The 22270-nt window shown below is 38.8% G+C and overlaps 1 protein-coding gene across 1 annotated transcript in view; it reads right to left on the reverse strand.

Annotated features, from left to right (window-relative positions):
• The window catches only part of ANGPT4 (angiopoietin 4), a 1038655-nt gene that overhangs the window by 33886 nt on the left and 982499 nt on the right, over nucleotides 1-22270 (reverse strand). The window contains exon 7 of the mRNA XM_044090423.1: nucleotides 13818-13984. Within this exon, the coding sequence (XP_043946358.1) occupies nucleotides 13818-13984 (167 nt within the window). The remainder of the gene's footprint in view (nucleotides 1-13817; nucleotides 13985-22270) is intronic.

Here is a 22270-nt window from a genome sequence, read left to right on the forward strand (position 1 = left end):
CTGGTCAGCCACAGACCACTGGTTTTGGCTTGCACCTGAGAAAAGTATATCAGTAACAGTAGAGGCCTCAAGACCAAACCTTGGGGTATGCTGCTTGTTATGGGTCTACTATTAGAGGTGGCTTCCCCAATTGTGACTGAGTGGATTGTATCAGTGAGCCAGTTGGCTAACTATCTGGTAACATATGGGGTGATGCGTAGCTGGGAGAGTTTATGTATTATGCCCAAGTGTGGAATAGTGTTGTAGGCTTTGGCTAGGTCAAAGTAGGCAGTGTGCACTGTCTTCTTCTCATCTATGGTTTTGGTGACTGTTTCAAAGAAGGGTGACCAAGTTTAACAGGCATGATCTCCCTTTGACAAAACCAGACTGTGTGAGATGAAGTGTTTGGAGGTTGCCAATGCACTTGTTTATAAGGTCCATGATAATGCATTCCGTGGCCTTGCAGATTTGGCTAGTTAGGTGGGTGGGCCTATAATTGCCTGGGTCGGTGGACACGTCACCTTTCTGCAGAGGGATGACAGTGGCTGTCCTCCATTCTGCTGGAATGAAGCCAGTGCTCAGGCTTTGGTTGAATAGTGTGCAGAGTGATGCTGAGACCTCCTGCCTGTGTTCGTGTAGGACACAGCCAGGGATGTTGTCAGGTCCCATGGAGGCTGTATTTTTTACCTCTGAGAAGGCATTAATGACCTGCTCCCTGATGATGAGGGGAGGGGGGCAGATGCTAGGGATGTCCTGGTTTACTGATGGTGGGACAGGGAGGTGAAGCTTTCACTAAACTTATCTACCAGCAGGTTGGCTATATCTATGGCGTTTGTGTATGCGGTATATTGTTGACCACCAATTCAGTGCAGATTTGGGAGTTACCTTTGAGATTGTGGACATATGCGAAGAAGGCCTTGTGATTGTCCTTAATGGATGTGGCCAATATGGACTCGAAGCTAGCCTTAGAGGATTTTACCAGTGACCTTATTTGCTTGTTCAGACAAAGGAAATATTGCTTCCAACTTGGCACCTGCTCTTTCCTGGTTCTGGTCAGCAATTTTTTTCCTTTTATTATAGAGTCTGTTTATTACTGCTGTTCACCAGACAGGTTTAGTCTTTTGTGAGGAAGATGATTTGGTCCTGTCAGGTATTGCTAAGTCCATGCAGCTATATAGGTGCTCATATAGTTTTTGGGATAGGCTTGGACATTAGTGCTTGTTCCATCTGAAGGGATGGTGGCTGTGAAGCTGCTTATACTTGCTCTCAGAAGGTTGTTGTCAGCTTTGGAAAAGTTTTTTTGTTCGACCCTGGCAAGCTGGGGGTCAGGAGAGATGGTGACTTTGAAAGTGATTGCTTTATGGTCGGATCTTACCAAAGAGGATGACACTGTAGGGGTGTTAATGTAGCTACTCATGTTGGTTACTACTAGGTCCAGGATATTTTTATCTCTTGTGGGGGTGTCAACCAGCTGATCCAATACATTGGCATTGATGAAGTCAAGGATCTCTGGGCATTTGTAATTGGGCCAGAATAGGACTTCCACTCATTATGAATGAAAATCATTCTCAAACTTGTAGAAAACAAAACTCTTAGACAAGCATCTGAGGACATCAACATTCAATGGTAACCCAAGATTAATATATCATAGACATTATGAGGAGTAAAATAATAAGTATCCCAGTAGTTCATCTAATCAAGAACATTAGTAGCATTCATAGGGACAAAATCTGACAAAAACATTGCAGCAGCCCATTAGTACCACTGTCAGAAAAGAATCCCTTATATGCTGTCCTTTGCTGCTAACTACACCAAGGCAAATAGTAGCATTATCACTAAGAAACTCTACACCTACATTTGGCATACCGCTCAACTGGCACAATTTTTGCATCATATTTCTGGTCTGCTTGTCATAAAATTTGTGTTTTTTGGCAAATCACTGGGATGATCTGAGGACTGAAGTCACCAAATAATGACATACATTTGAGTTTCAGACTTCAAATCCTTCAGAAAATGTATGTAAAAATAAACTCTGTTACTCGAGCAACTTTCTAAGTACATCAGAGCATTATTTAAAATCTGTCCCTATTTCTGGGCCTTTGTCCCGCCATTTTGTCAGGCTTTGTCCAGATTTCTTGCACTAGGAGGTTGAGAGGTATGGCACATGGACAGGTCAAAAAACTAATGTGAATATTAGAACTGTCCAGAATACAACCTCTTCACTAACGTTGACTATGAAAAAAACTAATGCAAATATTACAACTGTCTGGAATACAACCTCTTCACTAACATTGACTATGAAAAAAACTAATGCGAATATTAGAACTGTCCGGAATACAACCTCTTCACTAACGTTGACTTTAAAAAAAACTAATGCGAATATTAGAACTGTCCAGAGTACGACCTCTTCACTAACGTTGACTATGAAAAAAACTAATACAAATATTAGAACTGTCTGGAATACAACCTCTTCACTAATGCTGACTATTAAAAAAAACTAATGCGAATATTAGAAATGTCCGGAATACATCCTCTTCACTAATACATCCTCTTCACTAATGTTGACTATGAAAAAAGCTAATGAGAATATTAGAACTGTCCAGAATAGAACCTCTTCACTAACACTGACTATGAAAAAACTAATGTGAATATTAGAACTGTCCAGAATACAACCTCTTCACTAACGTTGACTTTAAAAAAAAACTAATGCGAATATTAGAACTGTCCAGAATACGACCTCTTCACTAATGTTGACTATGAAAAAAGCTAATACAAATATTAGAACTGTCTGCAATACAACCTCTTCACTAATGCTGACTATTAAAAAAACTAATGCGAATATTAGAACTGTCCGGAATACATCCTCTTCACTAATACATCCTCTTCACTAACGTTGACTATGAAAAAAGCTAATGAGAATATTAGAACTGTCCAGAATAGAACCTCTTCACTAACACTGACTATGAAAAAAACGAATGCGGATATTAGAAATGTCCAGAATACGACCTCTTCACTAACATTGACTATGAAAAAAACTCATGCGAATATTAGAACTGTCCGGAATACGACCTCTTCCCTAACATTGACTATGAAAAAAACAAATGCCAATATTAGAACTGTCCAGAATACAACTGCTTCACTAACACTGACTATGAAAAAAACTAATGCGAATATTCAAACTGTCTGGAATACAACCTCTTCACTAATGCTGACTATTAAAAAAACTAATGCGAATATTAGAACTGTCCAGAACACAACCTCTTCACTAACACTGACTATGATCATATGTAGCAAAGTCAGGAAAAAAATCCCTACACAACTTTTCAACCATTTCATCAAACCTAATCCATCAGCACTATTGTCAGGAACGCAATGTGTCCGTCAGCATGCCAGTTACTCTTTGAACTAGTATCATCCATAACTTTTCAAAAAAAAAAACAAACTTGCATCAGTGTGTCAGTAGCACATTGAATGAAGAACAGTGACACCATTGTCAGAAACAAGGCCTTCTGTCAATATTCTAGCCATGCAGACTCATTTCTCAGCCCAGGTTTCTGCCAATTGCAAATTTTTGCTATTCTTCAAAGCTGAAAAGTTTTAAATTTTCCCTGAAATTGCTTAACTTATGACTAAGTACTTATTTTAACCATCTTTTAGCATTTATGCATATTTTTTTACTTTATTTCTGAATTTGTTTGTTTGATAAATAACAGTAGGTGGGCTAAACTTCAACACTTATGCAGAAGCGGCAGATATCAAATAATGATTATGAAGCCAATGGTTATTTACAAGATATTATCTTTATCACATGACTTTGTCAGCATGTTTATAATTCTATCATCATTTAATTTTATCCTCATGTGATCGTTATTCAATCAGTTGCTCACTTGAAGTCGCATCAGTGTTACAAATACCATTTTTTGCAGTCTAACCCCAATAAATAATCAGATAGTGTGAACATATGTTTAGCATTAAGGTTATCTGATGCATATTTGATTTATAATCTCAACATTACTACAGATGGGTCAACAATGTCACTCGGACCCCTGTATTAGGTGGAATGATTCATGTTATACACACTACCAATGTCATGATGATACACTCCCACTCTTAGTTGCTCTGCAAACCCACTGCCCCCATCCTTTATGGACAGCACAGTAACACATTGGGTGTGCCAGTGGGTCTGGAGCGGCTAGGATTTGAAAGGCTAAACTGAGGTACTGCCTAGTGCGAAGCAATGAACCTGTGAGCCTATGGCTTTCATAGTTAAACTATCTGATGACTCAACCATCATCTGCTCAGCCCAGTCCCTACCCAAACTGCAAAAAGTCACACAGGAAGCCTTTTCCTCTGTTGAAACTTGGTTATCCGATGCCCAATTAATACTCAACCCAAACAAAACTAAACTACTCATCTTCCAACCCAACAAACATACTCAAAACAACTGTCACCTTAACATCACAGCAAAAGACAACACCACTATATACCCAACTGAACACACCAAATTATTAGGAGTGGAAATAGACAATAAACTAAAATTTGACATTCACATATCCATGACCATAAAAAAAGTCCACAAAAAACTAGGAGCGTTATACAGAAATAAGCAACTTCTCACCAAAGCAGCAAAGATTTCAATAGCAAATTCCCACCTTATCTCCACCCTACTTTATGCCTCTCCAATATATACCAACCTAAGGCAATGCAATCTAAACAAGCTACAGACCTACTACAACAAAATCGCCAAATTCGCCAGAGGGGCGTCCTACCGTAGTCACCACTGTCTCTCGCTTGCTGAACTGGGCTGGCTTGAACTCCCTCACCTCCTTCAATGGTATCAACTCTCACTTGCCCACAAACTAGTAACCCATCCACTAAATGTCCCATCCCTCCAGAATCTACTCCAACCCTATCGCACCACCAGACCACAAAGATCCAGCAACAAAAATCACTTGCAGATCACTAAAGCCAATAACTCTGCTGGTGAAGCACTATTCTCTTGCACCATAGCCAAATTATGGAACTCCCTCACACCCACAATTACCTCCATACCATCATGCACCCACTTCAAAACTTTACTAAAAGTGCACCTAAAAACATGCTGGCTATGCCCTTGCAACTCCCACTCTAATATCACCCACCCCATCCAACCACTACATTTCTTTCCACTCCACTAACTACCTTGATTATAGCAAGCTCAGATGCTCATAAGCCTAGTACTTACTTTACAGCAGGAACTTCTTATTGTAACATTTATTAATGTCTGTTATGTACTTCACAGATAAAGATTCTAGTTGTCTACTGATGTACTATGTTCTTCATCTGTAAATATGTTGTAAGCAATAGCTATGTAAATTGTAAATCACTATGTAATCCAATGTAGCTACTGTCTGTTTATTTTAACTGTGGAGCTTTTCTCCCCGGGCCTCCGCTGAAAATGGACCTACATCCAATCGGACACTCCCAGTCAACAAATATAAATAAAAATAAATAAATAAATAAAAATAAAAATCTTGAAGTTTCATAAAATCCTCATAGCATGACTTAACTAAAATGCTCTTTCTCAAATGCGTGTGCACGCACATTCACGTTTGTGTGTGTCTTGGTAAAGGTTGAGGAATTATATAAAGCAAGAAATTTGATCCTATAATTCCATCTGGCTCACCTCTGTTTCTTGTCTTTGACATGTTTGTAGAACAGACTGAATAGTATTTAGTAGATGACAGTAAATGGGAAGAGCTCCAAGAAATCCAAAAGTCCCCTATTTCTTCTACAGTTTAATATATTTGATAGTACCTGTATTTTGAGTTTGCATCTCTTATTTGTCAATATCATGGGAAAAGTACCTTTTCTGAACATGCATTTATCCTGTAATGTTTAAGAACCCCCCCATGTGAAAAAAAAGTTTCTGACAGTTTCCTTACAAAGATGTCTGGTATACAATATAAACATTGCTGTCAGCTGTGTTATCTCTTCTCATGAGAAAGACTAACGGCCATTAGGCAATATTTGTTTCTTTGGCATATAATCACAGTGAAGCCTTGTGAATAAGTAAAAGAAATAATAGCTTAGTCACAGTTAAGTAGCTGGGCTACAATGTGAGTTTGATAGTGAAAGCTGTTAAACAGTTCCTCCCTTCAGCCAAGGATACGCAGTTTCATTCCTTCCATCGTTAATTGCCGACTGCGCTAATCTGAGCATCTAAAAAGCCAACTCTAAAAAAAGGACACTTTGCTCCAGTGGGCTTATTCAGTAAATAAATAAATAAATGAATAAAATTGAATAGGAAGAAGTGTTGATCGCAAGGTTCACACAGAATGGAAAAAAATTAAAATGAAACACTATAACAGTGATTAACTAGATATATATGGATTGAAAATCTTCCACACAGAGACGTTTCTTACACTGCTTTATTTTTGGATCCACTAAACTTGTTTAGTTGGTTGTTTGAAATTTCAGGGATACCATGGAGATTACTTGTATTTTGAAAAAAAGTCAGTCAGCCTGCATTGCTGAGATGGGGCTGGTCATAGCTGGCATGTATACTCAATAAAATGTGGAGCAAGGATTAGTCCAGCAGAATGGACTGAGACAAAAATTATGCCCATAAGCCATCTGGGTACCAGTCCAGCATGTATACAGCATGCTGTTTCTGTACATGTATTTTTGGGGGATTGCCAACTCTATCAAGAATTTTTTTTTTTTTGGATAAGTGACAATTGTGATGAGGCTGCCATCCAGGCAGTCAACAGTAGGATTTTATGTACAGCACTATTGTTCCCTCTGTGTGCTGAATAACACAAAGGATAGTGGGGTAATGTATCATTGCAACCGGCCCTACTCCCCACAAGTAAATGTTTTGTGTGAGGTAACCAGAAATTAACTAGCAGGAGACATGTCCTGTGACCCTCAACAACCCCTTCACCAGGAATTCATTAGCAGAGACCTCAACAATCCCCCTCACCAGGAATTCATTAGCAGGAGACATGTCCTGTAACCCTCTAGAACGTCTCATCAGAAATTCATTATCAGGAGACATGTCCCTTAACAATCCTCTCACCAAGAATTCATAAGCAGAAGACATGTCTGTGACCCTCAACAGCCCCCTCACCATCTATTCATTAGCAGGAGACATATCCTGTGACCCTCTACACCCCCTCACCAGAAAATCATAAGCAGAAGATATGTCCTGTGACACTGCACAAACCCCTCTCACCAGGAATTCATTATCAAGAGACATGTCCTGTGACCCTCAACCATTTCCTCATCAGGAATTCATTAGCAAGAGACATCTCCTGTGACCTTCTACAACCCCTTCACCATGAATTCATTATCAGTAGACATGTCTTGTGACCCTCAACAAACCCCCCACCCCTCCATTGGGAAAGTAGAGCAGGAAGCACCTTCTTACTCTTCTTCATCCCCAATGTGCTCTTCCAGCAAATGGGCAGCCCCCTCCCCTCCAAACATGGGTCAGATGAGTTGTTTTCAGGGCTCACACAACCTTAGTTGTAACGCTCACCTAAAATTGCTGCATATTTAATACTGATGCTGTTGAGGCCTGGTCACAGGTGGCTGATGGTCAGGTGCCTGTATTCCCACCTTTAGTCCAGTTACCTCTACTCAAGCTGCAGTACAAATATACAGTCACTACCTAACAAACAGAAGTTCATGCAGGACTTCAGAAAGCTACAGCTAGATTCTTTGTAGCTATATATGACAGCTGATCAAAAGTTGGCAAAATGTTTTTATGAAACCTGTGTTCCCTATAGCCTCGTGAATGGTAAAACTCAGACTCTATAATAAAATATTTGTTTTTGGATATCATTATGTTTGTCCTTTATGCATGTTCATTTCCAATTTTCTGTCCTGTAATAACAATCCCTAGCCCTGGCATTTAACTTCATTAGTAGAGTGCAGTGCAGGTACATCCAGGTACCTGCTTCTGCATGTGCAAAGATAACAAGAGGATGCAAAATCAGTCATTAGCTGTTAATGAAGACAAGGTTTGTCTAGCACCCAGTACAAGGCATATATACCTGATAATGCCTCAGGAGGATTGCTATGCAGTGTAAGGAAAACATTCCGACTAAAGAAAGCATATGGAATTTACTTTTATAGTACCAATATCCTGTCTGTTACTCTGGCAAAACTAAGTTACTGCCAGGATTATATGTTTTAGTTTCAATATGCAGAAACATTCATGCACACATAGACTTCTTCATGCTGAAACTAACATCAAAAATAAAAACTAAATGAACTACATGGACTTTCTTTTTGGGATCAATAAACTAAAAAAATAAAATGTAAAACTCCCCTCTGACTCAGATGTGCTAACTCTAACCCTGCTACTCTTCCTAACTCCGTCCCTACACATTACCTGGTAAAAAACATTTCAAATAGCTGTGCCACTATACAAGATATACACAAACACACACAAGCATATTTCACATGAACATATGCACACGACACTAAACCTGTCCCCTTACCTAGCCCTTACTTTAACCTTTAACACCCACACATTCACCCCAAACCCCTACTGCTGAAACTTTTGAAAAATCTGAAAGCTTCAGCATTATGAAAAAAAAAATACGCAGCAGGCACTTCTCACTAACCACAGAAAAAGTCGATGCTCCTAACATCAACATTCCTTACAAATACAACTGTACTTGATCAAAAAAAACTCATGAGTTCACTTTGTCAATAAAAGTTAATTCAACAAAGTTAATCGCAACCACCGTCAGTCTAATTTTGTAATTAATTGACATATCTTCTAATCACGGTTTATTCCATAGTGGCAGTATGCCACATATGATATGATTCTAATAATGTGCCCATTTTGTGTCTGATGACATTACACAATTTTGTCTAGGGGTCAGTTGAAATGTCTGGCCTTTTGAGATGGACAAAGTCTTAAAGCAGAGTATGGACAGACAGCTCTTCATGTGTTTTGAATTACACAAGTATAATTTAGATTTCTGGCAAGGCAGTTGTAGTTAAATGATTTTTTTATGCATTTAACGAAGCAAAGTGACATTCGTAAAATTTGCATGTTTTTCAAGAAAGTGATATAACTGCAATGTGGTGCATAAAATGACATATTTTGTTTACTATTTATCAGTTACAATTTTAATTATATTTTGGCTCCAGTGTTAAAAATACCAGCAGGGAAAGAATGTTTGCTATATATTGCAGAAGCATTTAAAACTTTATGCATTCTCCTAAGATTGATTCGGTTAAAATGTGAACATCTTAAAAAGATTTTACAAGCCACAAACAGTTAGTCCATCATTATTAACCATGCATACATCAGTTATTCAAACAGCATGCCCTTCTTATACTTTTCATATAAGGTTGAACTTACACAAAATATGGAAGACAAGAGCAATAACATGGTATTCAACAAATGCTTCGCTGGTTCTGGTTTAATATGACATTTATTGAACATTGTTTCTGTGATCTAAACTCAGAAATAGCAATCAGTGAAAATGAATTATTTAACAATATATAAACTGAGGAGCAAAGTCTTCAACTTTGGGCTTGGGGGTTGTTATAATGGTTAAGGTGTTTAACTCAACCACAAGGTACAGGGTTTGAGTCTCACCTTTGGAAGGGAAACTGGATAGGCTTAAAATGGTTCACAGAGGCAGCTAGACTAGTAATTAACTATGAACCTATAAACTTAATTGTTTCCAATACCAGATTGCTGCATCTCCCTGAAAAATGCAACCCCCTCCCTGCCATGACATAACAAGTTCAATGAATCGCATTTCATATAGTCTCTGGCAGAGAAAGGAATTTGGTAAATTGATTTTGAGATTTTTTTTTTCTTTCCTTTTGTTCACTCATTTTTCCAAACTGATTGTTTTGGTGCTTGTAAGCCAATCAAGGTAGCTTTGACTTCCGTAACCCCAGCAACAATCTATAATTTATCTTCAGGAATCACCAATTGTTCTTAACAAGATGACAAATAATATCCCTCAAAAATGCATCCCAGAGAATCCACGTAATTGGATCATGCCTGGTCCACTTCCTGTGGGAGACAGCCGGTGAGAAGCTTATACTTCACCTGACTCCTCCCCCTATGAAGGAGCAGTGCACGCCCACTGGGACTCTCCACAGTTGCTGGGCAAATCAGACAGTCACAGAAAGTGTGTGCAGCTAAATATAACTAAATCCTGTGTCTTTTGATTATTTCTACAAAGTCATCTTTTCAGTCACTACCCAAAGGTCATTATCATAGGGAGGGATGTGGACAGAGACCAAACAGTATACCTAGAGCTTTGTCAAGTTACTCAGTCTTTACTTCAAAACCCAATGTTGTTGAATGCCTGCAATACAGCAGCCATTGCTTCCTTCTTCTGGTCCAGCTGCAAATCCCTCCTACCTCTATTCATAAACAGGACACTTGCCTATTAAAACACTATCTTCTGATGTTGCTCCAGGGCCCCTCCCTTTCAAAGATCATTCCTCTTTTTTTAGGACAGAATTCTGAATTATTTTTTTAGAGATGACTTTCATCCTATCCATTTTACAGTCAGCAGTGAATCACTTGATTGCACAGTGGATATCACAGTCACTTGAGGCTATGAAGAGTAGAGAGCATTGTCTACAAGCAACAAATACATATCCCAAACATATCCTGATTGGGTGTTCGCCAGAAGCTGGTTAGACCTTGAGATTCTCACCATGAAAATCACAAACAGGTGGGAAGGTATGTGTTTTCCTGAATGTGTTTGACTTAACACCAAAAATGCAAGTATGATTCTCACACCTCTGATACAGTGACCTGTTAGTATGCAGCAGTGACCATAAAACACCCATACAATTTGCACCAATTCCCACCAGACATTTTGGAGAACATGGTCAAATGCATTCTCAAAGTCCACAAAACACACATAGACAGTATTACTAAACTCCTGTGATCTTTTCAATATCTGTGCAAGGGCAAAGACTTAACCCATTGCTTCACTGGTTGAAATTTGCATTGTTCCCACAGAATCAAAAGAATTGATTGTTCTGTGAAGTGTTTCCAAGATTCTGGAATAATTTTTCTAGTCAAGGATGTGTAGCATGATACTTAATAACTGGAAAATACTCTCCTGATTTTATTTTTCAAAATGAGGACCCCAGAACTAGTATCTAAGCCCCCAACAACAGCCCAATATTACCAGTGCGTTCAGCATGTCATGGCAGCTCTGACTCACTCTGACAGGTTTGCCATGTAGATGTCTAATCACTACAATGACTTCACATACCAAAATGCATAAAGTGTGTGCAATTCTTCCATCTTTTTCTGGGATTGCTTCAATAGAGAAAAGCATGTCCAAGAGACCCAGGATTTGTGTAAAGTACTCTGCCCACCTTTCATCAATGCCCCTGGGAAGGTAGGTTTTCTTCATCCCCTTGCTAAAATAGGACAGAGCAATATCCAAACATCATGCCTCAAGTCATGAGAAAGGCTGCCAAAATCTCTTTGCAGCTGTCTGAATGTCATTCTCCATGGTCTCCCAAAGCTCCTTCCACATCCAGGCCACCAAGATGGTGACCATGATGCTGTCCTAGTTTGTGAGTGCCTCTTGCAAAATCACAGAGATGTGCCTCATGATCTCTGCATGAAGGCCGGTTTCTTTAATTTGGTACCTGACCTCATGCCTGGTGGCCACTACAAGGTATTAAAGTTACCTAATATGACAATCTGCCATATGACAAGAGTTTGCACACAGGTTTTGCCACTACAAATCTATTGAGGTCTTGAACAGTATCCATTCAGACTGCACTGACAAGGTCCATTCAGTTTCTGCATTTATAATATTGCCATGTGTATTGTAAAAAGGTCTATTTGATATGAGATATGAACTTATTGCTCAAAGAACTATTTGCTGTTCATAGGATACCTTCACTGCATCTGTGTGTTTCTTGGGACTCTCCGTCTTTTATTCCAGTTGTGTGACCCAAATCACCACCAGCTGATGATCAGATGACACTTCAGTGTCTAACTTGACTTGCCTGTGTGAATGCATGAGTTCAGGTCTAATGACATGAATTCAGCTTTAGCCATTATGTTTGTCCGAGCAGTACTAGTCTGGAAGTTTCTGTGGATCACCACATCTGCCTCTAGCCTTTTATGATGTCCAACTACAGAGAGGTAAAAGATTCACAGTGCTTTAGAAGTTTGATTTCAGAATCAATGGTGTGAGTGGTGGTAGGGTCAAATAAATCTAGGTGGCAAAATAAAACCTCCCGCAACATAACTCCATATTTCCCAACAATCAGGTGACATTCCATGTCCCAAAATCTAGCTTTCATTTCCAGAGTATACTCACTCTTAATCAATACCTGACACTCAGTTGGTATTATACTTAACACCCCCCCCCATAACCATGCAGGTGGTGATAGCTATTTGTTTTTAACTCTCTTTCTCTCTCTATCGATATATATATATATATATATATATATATATATATATATATATATATATATATATAAAAAATACAGTACATCTGTATCTACATCTAAATCTATATCTTCTAAACATATAGTTTCCATCCTATTGGTCACATGTTTGGTTTGTTGACAGGTGTTTTTGTGAACAATTTATGATTAATTAAACAGGTGGCCGATAGGTGGCCAAGATCTAACAATTCCTGGGGTCGAGGACTATGCCCTTATACCAGTTGCTTGTGAAATCTCAGAGTTAGCATATACAATAGGCATATGGGGGATGCGGGGGTTCTTTTTTGTTCTTGAGGCTGTTTCTCTGCATATGTATTGTTGCTTTTTGACATATGCAATTTCGACATGAAAACGTTAATATTTAGCATATCCATGATGGTGTACTCAGTGTATATGAAGACACCATTACTCACATTTGGGCTTACTTGTGCACTTCACACATGCACATTATTTGAACATACAAATTTGAAAAAGCAAGGGTTGGAAAGAAGTGAAATGTGTTCACCAATACTGCACATTTGGTTTAATTCATGCGCTTATAAATGCAGTTTTGCTTTAATATAACTTAAATTAAATGACATGTAGGCACAGTGCTTACACCTTTCTGTTTGATAGCCTTTGCCATTTAGACTTGTACATATCAAAAACAAATTTGATATATATATATATATATATATATATATATATATATATATATATATATATATATATACACACATACACACACATATATGTACTTATGTATATGTTTATATGTATGTATAGATACAGATAGACAAGATATAGACAGATATATAGATATGGATATATAATATAAACACACAGTTTATATAAATATATATATATATATATATATATATATATATATATATATATATATTGACCTTTTATTATACAATGCTTTATTTAAGTTTTATAAGTGAATTTCACAATTACAGTAATTTGTTTTTTAATCTAAAACAGCACTACTTTCCTTTTGCACTGTTTCAGGTATTTAAACTGTCAGCGACATTGAACCTAGGTTGCAGTTAATCCTTGTTTTTTTCTAATGTAGTATTTATCAACTGATTGACTGCAGTTTGCTATGATGTGTGATAATGTAACTAATTAAGACTTAATTAGTATCTTCTTAGCAGAAGAGATTATGTGTTGATGTTAGCAGCTTTAAAATGCCTATTAATTCAGAATAAAAATAATATATATTTTTTGTTTTAATGACTAGAAATGCAGTCTTTCAGCATTATCACTAGTGGGTGTTACAGATTAAGTTGTAGCGTTAACTGTTGACACTTAGCCATCACTCTGGTGTCATTTACAGATGCATTTCTGAATCACAAAATGTGTTTCTCACAATGTTATTCACATATCTTCCACATACTTACTTGTAATGCTGCCTTTCACTGCCCAGCTGAAATGTCTCATACTGTGAGTAGGCCTGATTTCCTTCCCAGTCTCTTAATTCGATCCTCAGAGTGTAAGACAGTTGACTTGTCAGCAGATAGATTGCTTCATTGCCCAACCAGTATTCACCATTCACTTCTCCAAAACCCTTTAGAAATAGATAAAAGCATCAAAGAAAAAATCAAACTTACAATATAGAGTTGCAAGTATTGTGTGTGTGTGTGTGTGTGTGTGTGTGTGTGTGTGTGTGTGTGTGTGTGTGTGTGTGTGTGTGTGTGTGTGTGTGTGTGTGTGTGTGGGTGGGGGGGTGTTATAAACTGGTGCATAATGATGAGTTTATTTATTACTTATGTCAGAGATTCAAAATTTCACAACTTTTAAAATGTATAAATATCAAAAACAATTAAAACAGTAAAATAACAAAGGAGGTGGTACAAATGTTTACAGGAAAAGGCAGTCTTGATTAATTGGTGAGTACAGTGCCTCAAACTAATCAGATGTTTCTATGAGTAATTGAATTACACACCATGGCTTATGTGGCTCATTTCTGTTCAGAATTATTTTACATTTGTTGTAGTCCAGGAGGAAGTAAACACATTTATATTTGCAATATACAGTTGACAGTAGTTGTACAATATTTACTTAACATTGGATGGTGTAGTGGTGCAATGGTAGTGTTGTTGCTTCACAGCAAGAGGTTCTCCAGTTTAATTCACTGCTGGAGTGCCTTCTGTGTGGAGTCTGTATGTCTTCCCTGAGTTCGTTCATAGATATGTTCATAGGTAGGTACTAGCCTATCTGCCCTGGGGCCTATACAAGCCCATCCAAAAAGGTACCCTGGCTTTTGCCACCAAAGAAAATAATTTTCTTGTGCCACTGTCAAGCAGAGCCTATTTCCCATCCAATCATCAAGATTTTTCTTGAAGAGTACTAATGAGGAGCTTTGTTTGATATAGTTTATTCCAGAGTATGGGAAGTCTCTGGAACAGGAATCTATCCCTCCGGCATGTTCTGTTTATTGTGGTGACAAGGTTTATGTCCCTTGAGCGTGTAGTTCAGAGGGATTGGGACTTCTTTAAGTGGAGCATGTCCAACAGCTCTGGGTTTGACATAGCTTTGTATGTTAGGCAGAGATCACCTCTGAGTAGGCGATATGCGATGGAGTAAAGCTGGAGTTTTTTGAGACGGCCTGCATAGGGCATCTGTTTGAGGCCAGTAATCCTCTTTGTGAGGTATTTCTGCATTTCCAGTTGTTGTAGATGTCTTGTGAGGTACATACCAAAAGGGGCGTTGTACTCTTTAATGGGTCTAATGAGTGATGAGTAGAGGGGAACAATGACCTCTTTTTTTCCTGGATGAGAAACCTTTTGTGATAAGGTGTGCCACGTAGAAGGATTTCCTGACTACTGTGGTGATGTGATTATCAAAGGAGAGACTACTGCCCACCTGTGTCCCAAGGTCTCTTAACACACTTTCGGTGTTAAGTATACTACCACCTATGTTATAGTTCATGGGTACAGAGTTTTTACCAAAGGGGATGACAATGCACTTTTTGGCATTCAGCTTGAGGCCATGGCTTTGACATCAAGCATCTGTCTCAGTAAGGCCCTTCTGTAGGATGTCCACATCATTAGGAGTTTCGATTATGGCTCCTAGTTTGCAGTCATCTGAGAACTTCATTAGCCAAAGACCTTCTGTGTTAGCCTGTACTTCAGAGAAGTAGATACCAAACAGGAGAGGACCCAGGACTGAACCTTGTGGTGCTCCACTTGTCACTGGTCTGAAGTCGGATTTGGAGTCTGCTACTTTCACAGTGTGGGTTCTGTCAGTGAGCCAGTTGGCAACCCATCTTGTGACATACGGATTTATACCTAGTTTAGTGAGTTTATCTAGAATTCCAGAGTGGGGGATGTTGTCAAAAACCTTGACAAGATGTAGATAGGCTGTGTGAACCACCTTAACCTCGTTTACGGCTTTGGTGACTGCTTCAAAGATGTCTATCAGGTTTAGGAGATATAATCTGCCTTTTACAAACCCAAGCTGGGTGGGGTCCATAGTTTGGAGATTACCAATGTCTTTGTTTAGAAGTTCCATGATAATACATTCCATGGCCTTGCAGACCAGGGTCGTCAGGCTAATGGGGTGGTAGTTCCCGGGGTCTGTGGTGGCTCCCCCCTAGTGGAGTGGGATAACCGTCGCTGTGCGCCATTCAGTGGGCACAAAGCCTGAGGTGAGGCTATGACTGAACATGGTACTTAGGTGGGGTGCCATTTTGTTCTGTAGTTCATGTAGAACACAGCCTGGGATGTTGTCTGGTCCCATGGATGCTGTGTTCTTGGCTTTGGAGAGTGTGGTTTTTACCTGTGCAGCCGTGATTACAGGAACTTTGCATTCTTCCGGTATAGATATGGGCTCTTTAGGGGGTGAGAGGGGGGTAAAGTTAGCACTTAACCTATCTTCCAGGATGTTGGCAATATCAGTTGGGTCTGTATATTAGTGCCTTTGTGCTGTAACTCAGAGCAGATCTAAGTGTTGCCATTGAGATTCTTGACATAGCTATAGAATTCTTTGTGGTTGTCTTTAGAATCAGTGCCAATTTTGTTTTCGTAACTAGCTTTGGAGGATTTTATCAGGGATCGCAGCTTCTTACTGAGGCTGACCAGGGAGCTCCTCCACTCATGGGATTTTACTCCCTTTTGCAACAGTTTCTTCCTTCTGTTGTACAGTTTGTTTATGGCAGGGGACCACCAGATTGGCTTCCTTTTTTTGGAGGATAGTGTCTTGGTTCTGTTTGGGCTAGCACAATCCATGCACTCATGTAAGTGCTTATAAAGTGCAATTCTGTAGGATTCAGTAGTTGTGACTGTATTGTCCATCTGCATGGGTGTCATGAAGTTCACCACTTCTGTCTTAAGAAGCATGAAGTTGGCTTTGTAGAAATTTTTTACCATGGCTTCCTTAATGGGGGGTAGGGGGCAGGATGTGGATATCTAAGGTAATTAGCTTATGGTCGGATCGGACCAATGAGGCGTTAACTTCAGGTGTGGAACACCGGTCACTCATGTTGGTAATGACTAGATCTAGGATATTGTTGCCCCTGGTGAGGGTGTGGATAAGTTGATCCAGGGAATTGGAGTTTATGAATTCTAGAAAGCGTTGAGTGAAGGAGTTGGTACATGAGTAGTTTTCCCAGTTAATGGTGGGGTAGTTGAAATCACCCATTATTAGGGTGTTTGGTTGAATCGTAATATTTTCCAGTACATCAAGAAAATAGGAGTGGGAATCCTGGGGCATGGTGGGGGATCTGTAGCAAGCTACAATTTGGATTGCAGTTTTGCCCAGAGTTAGTTGCACTTGGATAACCTTGGCTGTATTATGCTGAGCAACTAGCCTGGAGGTGTGGATATCCTTAATGAATATGGACACACTTCCGGCTTTGGTGTTCTGGTCCAGGTTACATGGCAGAAAAGTGTGGTATAAGTTATAGCCTGGTAGTGCAGGGGTGCTCTCTGAAACCTTAAACCAGGTCTCAGTCACTGCACAGATATCGATGTTCTCCATTTTAAGGAGTGACTTCAGTGAGTGCGTTTTAAGATTTAGACTTCTAGCATTGAGTAGCATCACCCTCTGTTTTTGCTTGCCTGTTCCTGTTATGGTGGTGAATTTGTCATTTGAACCTTGCCTAAAAAAAGGCACTATAGGGGCAGCAAGAATCATTCCAAATTGTGTGGATTTTCTCCTGGTACTCTGGTTTCCTTCCAAATTAGAAAGACATGCATCTGGAACATTTCTCCCCAGGCCTCCACTTAAAATTGGCTTAATTTCAAGTCAGACTTTCCCACTAAATAAATGTTAAATAAACAATAACAGGTTATGAGCATTTTTCTATTGTAGAGTACCATGTAAAAACAAAGGAATGAAAATATACTCTTGCTGTAATAGATCTCATTCAAAGGCTCATGCTTATTCAGCTGGTCACCTCTCAAGGCATACCAAAGTTGGACATACAGATACAATTGCACATAGCCTGAGCATATCCCTTTGCGCATGTTAAAATAGAACAGTGTATGCACTTTTTACAACTCAATGTGAAATTGTAGAGGGAAAAAGATAAACAGTGCTTACTTCAGAAGGTTTCCATTTTAGATCAACACATTGAGAAGTACAGCAGAACAACAGTATATCCTGCAGTCCAAAAGGCTGAATGTCAGTCCCTGACATCATATATATATATATATATATATATATATATATATATATATATATATATATATATATATATAAAACATCAATCAATGGACAAAATGTCTTAAAACTTAATTTTAAATGAAAACTCTCACCTACCTTTTTCAGGAATAGTTTAATTTGCTAACATTGTGAAATTATTGTTGTTTGTATTATGAGGCCCTGACTTTCTACAAGATGAATCCATAACCAGATTAGCATAACTGGCTGAGGCTTCAATTTAGCATGTTTTGAAAGTGGAAAAATCCCTCTTCTGGCACACCCCTGTGGGGAATTTTGCCCTACAAACTTTCTTTACTTACATGTATTGATTCTGCAGTCATATAACTGGAAAGAAAAGGAAAACCACAGACATTGAATCAGTGTAGGAACACAAACAGAACACTCCACAGCAATGGTTTCTTATGTTAAAGAACATTAGATGGGGTTTCAGATCAGCAATTTAAAACTGTTGAGTTGAAATCTCATCCACCAGATACTAATCCACTAAAAGAATAAAAAATACTTGCCTATGAAGAACAGTAGAATTCTTTCACAGAACACAAAAAAGTTCAGTAGTTAGAATAAATATATGTAGGGAAAAAAAAGCAACTGGTATTTATTTTACAATATGGTACAATGGAAACATTATGCCAAACACACCTCTTTATAATAATTATTATAAGCCTATTATTCGGTCTTCTGATTCTTGTGTGTGATGTAGACATTTTTTAAACATGATCATCTGGTACTTGGGTGTAATACAGTAAAATGCCACCATCGGACCTTATTGATCAAGCGTTAATTATAATAAAACATACCCTATTGAACTTTACACGTTTCACATTTCTCAAGCCAGGGAGCCGCTTACAAGGTTATAGCCTGCCTTTTCACTTGAGGGCAAATTTGGTACTGCTGACCCCTGGTGTTAGTCTGTAAATATAGCAGCCTGTCAGACTCAGCAGGCATATAGGGATTTGATCATATGATTGACCAAAAAAGGGTATTGAAAGAAAATATTATTGTGAAACTTGGAGACTGCTGGATACACCTTGTACATGCTGGATGCCTGTGCAAAACAACAACCTTATGTTATGTGTTTGCATTACATAAATTAATATTATAGAGGTAACAACAAATAAGATATTGGATAATGATCATTCATTCCTTATGCCGGAAAAGTTACTTATTGCACAGCTATGGATTAGTACTTCTGTGTGATGTATTTGTGAAGTTTTGGTTGGATCATTCTCACAAGTTATAAAAGTGTGTGGTACTTTTCAGTAAAGAGAACTTTATGAATTTGTAAGTTGCGAACAAACTTGATTACTTTAGAAATGTACCTGATTCATGTACACATATTCATACAAATATGTTAATACACACATAAGGGCACTTACATCCTAGGCTTTCTGAAAGGAACAAATCTCCCTCACCATACCCCGCTTACTGATACATATCTGCTATATCCCTGAGGTTGCCTTTGTCACTGAACATATCTGCTGGATCTAAAATATTTGACCATTTAATTAATAATCATCATGTGAAAATGTTTAGTCACAAACATAATAACACATAGAAGCAATATCTACTCAACATCATGATACCTTAAAAGCAAACGCAAACTATAAATGTTAAATACATTCCTTTAAAAAAATTAAATTATACACAATTCATGACAATTCAGTGGGCTTATCATAAACCAGCTAAAATGTCCCCTGCTATCTATCATTTCTTGATTCCTGTTCACATATGGCAGTCATACTGCAGCTATACTCTATGTGCAGCTATACTTCATATATGTTGGGATTGCAAATATGAAAACCACGTTTAGATCTGTTTGTAACAGTAGATTGCAATTTCCTTTCCTCATTTGGCTCTTATTTCCTGGTAAGTTGCAATCTTCTATACCCTGCCATGACAGTAAATCACTTGAATTAGGACCACTTATTACCATCTTTACACCAATAAAAATGTATAATTTATATTACCAAAAACTGGATGGGTGTACCTGAATTGACCAATGCTTGGCAGCTGGACAGTTTAGAACCTTTAAAATAAATTAATTCAATAAAGTTGATTCTTCCAAATCCATAAACACTTGGACAAAGGTTTGAAACATTCTTAACAGAATTACGGCTCTTTATTGTATCTATTCACCTTTTCTTCAGTCTTTTGAAACCTAAACGTTATCCATCTAATTTTGTATACGATGATAGAGAGACATGCGTTTACTCATCTAGGATACTCTACTCCATTACTTAGGATGTTATTGTGAGTAATGTATTTTGTTCTATTTTAGGTATAATGTTTGGTATGTTTGGTCTGTTTTCGTAGTTTTAATGGAAAAATTTACCAATAAAATGTGTTTCAAGGGAAAAAAAACATGCCGTCTTCCAACAGCCATTTCCATCATGGTTGACCAACTTGACAATAATGTTGTTATACATCAGTAGATCATCATCATCTTCTTTCGGCTGTTCCCATTAGGAGTCGCCACAGCGGATCATCTGTTTCCATTTCTTCCTGTCCACTGCATCATGCTCTTTCACACCAACTGCCTGCATGTCCTCTCTTACCACATCCATAAACCTTATCTTAGGCCTTCCTCTTTTCCTCTTACCTGACAGCTCCATCCTTAGCATCCTTTTCCCAATATACCCAGCATCCCTCCTCAGCACATGTCCAAACCAACGCAATCTCGCCTCTCTTGCTTTGTCTCCAAACTGTCCAACCTGAGCTGACCCTCTAATATACTGATTCCTAATCCTGTCCATCCTAGTCACACCCAGTGCAAATCTTAACATCTTTAACTCTGCCACATCCAGCTCTGACTCCTGCCTTTTCGTCAATGCTACCGTCTCCAACCCATATAACATAGCTGGTCTCACTACCCTCTTGTAGACCTTCCCTTTCACTCTTACTGGTGCCCGTCTGTCACAAATCACTCCTGACACTCTTCTCCACCCATTCCACCCTGCCTGTACTCTCTTCTTCACCTCTCTTCCACACTCACCATTACTATGAACTGTTGATCCCAAGTACTTAATCTCATCCACCTTCGCCACCTCTACTTCCTGCATCCTCACCATTCCTCTATCCTCCCTCTCATTTACACACATATATTCTGTTTTAGCCCTGCTGACCTTCATTCTTCTCCCCTCTAAAGCATATCTCCACCTCTCCAGGGTCTCCTCAACCTGGTCCCTACTCTCACTACATATCACAATGTCATCTGCAAACATCACAGTCCACGGGGCCTCCTGTCTAATCTCATCTGTCAACCTGTCCATCACCACTGCAAATAAGAAAGGACTCAGAGCTGATCCTTGATGTAATCCCACCTCCACCTTAAACGGATCTGTCACTCCCACTGCAGTCCTCACCACTGTCACACTACCCTCGTACATATCCTGAACCACTCTTACATACTTCTCTGCCACTCCCGACTTCCTCATACAATACCACAACTCTTCTCCAGGCACCCTGTATTAGGCAGAGCCCCTCACTGACTCTCTTCAAGAGAAATCTTGATGAGTGGATGGGAGATCTTAAGTTTACTCCAGGGGTCACATCTGTGTCACTGCTAGACAGGGACACAGTAAACTAATTCTATTATATAAGGGGACCTTCACTGTGTCACTACTAGACAGAGGCACAGTATTCTAGATTTATTCTGTACATTTTTGTACCATTTCATGGGGTGGCAAAAGCCACATCACTATGGCTAGGCTTACAAATGCCCCAGGGCAGATAGCCTAGTACTATACTATGAAACTATGAAACTATGCTTTCTCCAAGTCTACAAAGACACAATGCAACTCCTTCTGACCTTCTCTGTATTTCTCCAATAACACTCTCAGAGCAAACATTGCATCTGTAGTGCTCTTGCCTGGCATGAAACCATACTGCTGATCACTAATCATCACCTCCCTTCTTAACCTAGCTTCCACTACTCTTTCCCGTAACTTCAAGCTGTGACTGATCAATTGTATCCCTCTGTAGTTACTGCAGCTCTGCACATCACCCGTATTCTTAAAGATAGGTACCAAAACACTATACATCAGTAGATATACCATTAAAATATAACTATAGAGGAAGTGTAGCCATAAGACAAACAGCATTTGAAGAACACTGTCCTAATGCTTATGTAACTGAAATAATCTCATTAATTTAATACTTTTTAATTTGGTGCTCTTTACTAAACTGA

The sequence above is a fragment of the Protopterus annectens genome, chromosome 12.part0 (genome assembly GCF_019279795.1).
Source record: "Protopterus annectens isolate FY-2018-M chromosome 12.part0, PAN1.0, whole genome shotgun sequence".
In the NCBI taxonomy this organism is placed as follows: Eukaryota; Metazoa; Chordata; order Ceratodontiformes; family Protopteridae; genus Protopterus; species Protopterus annectens.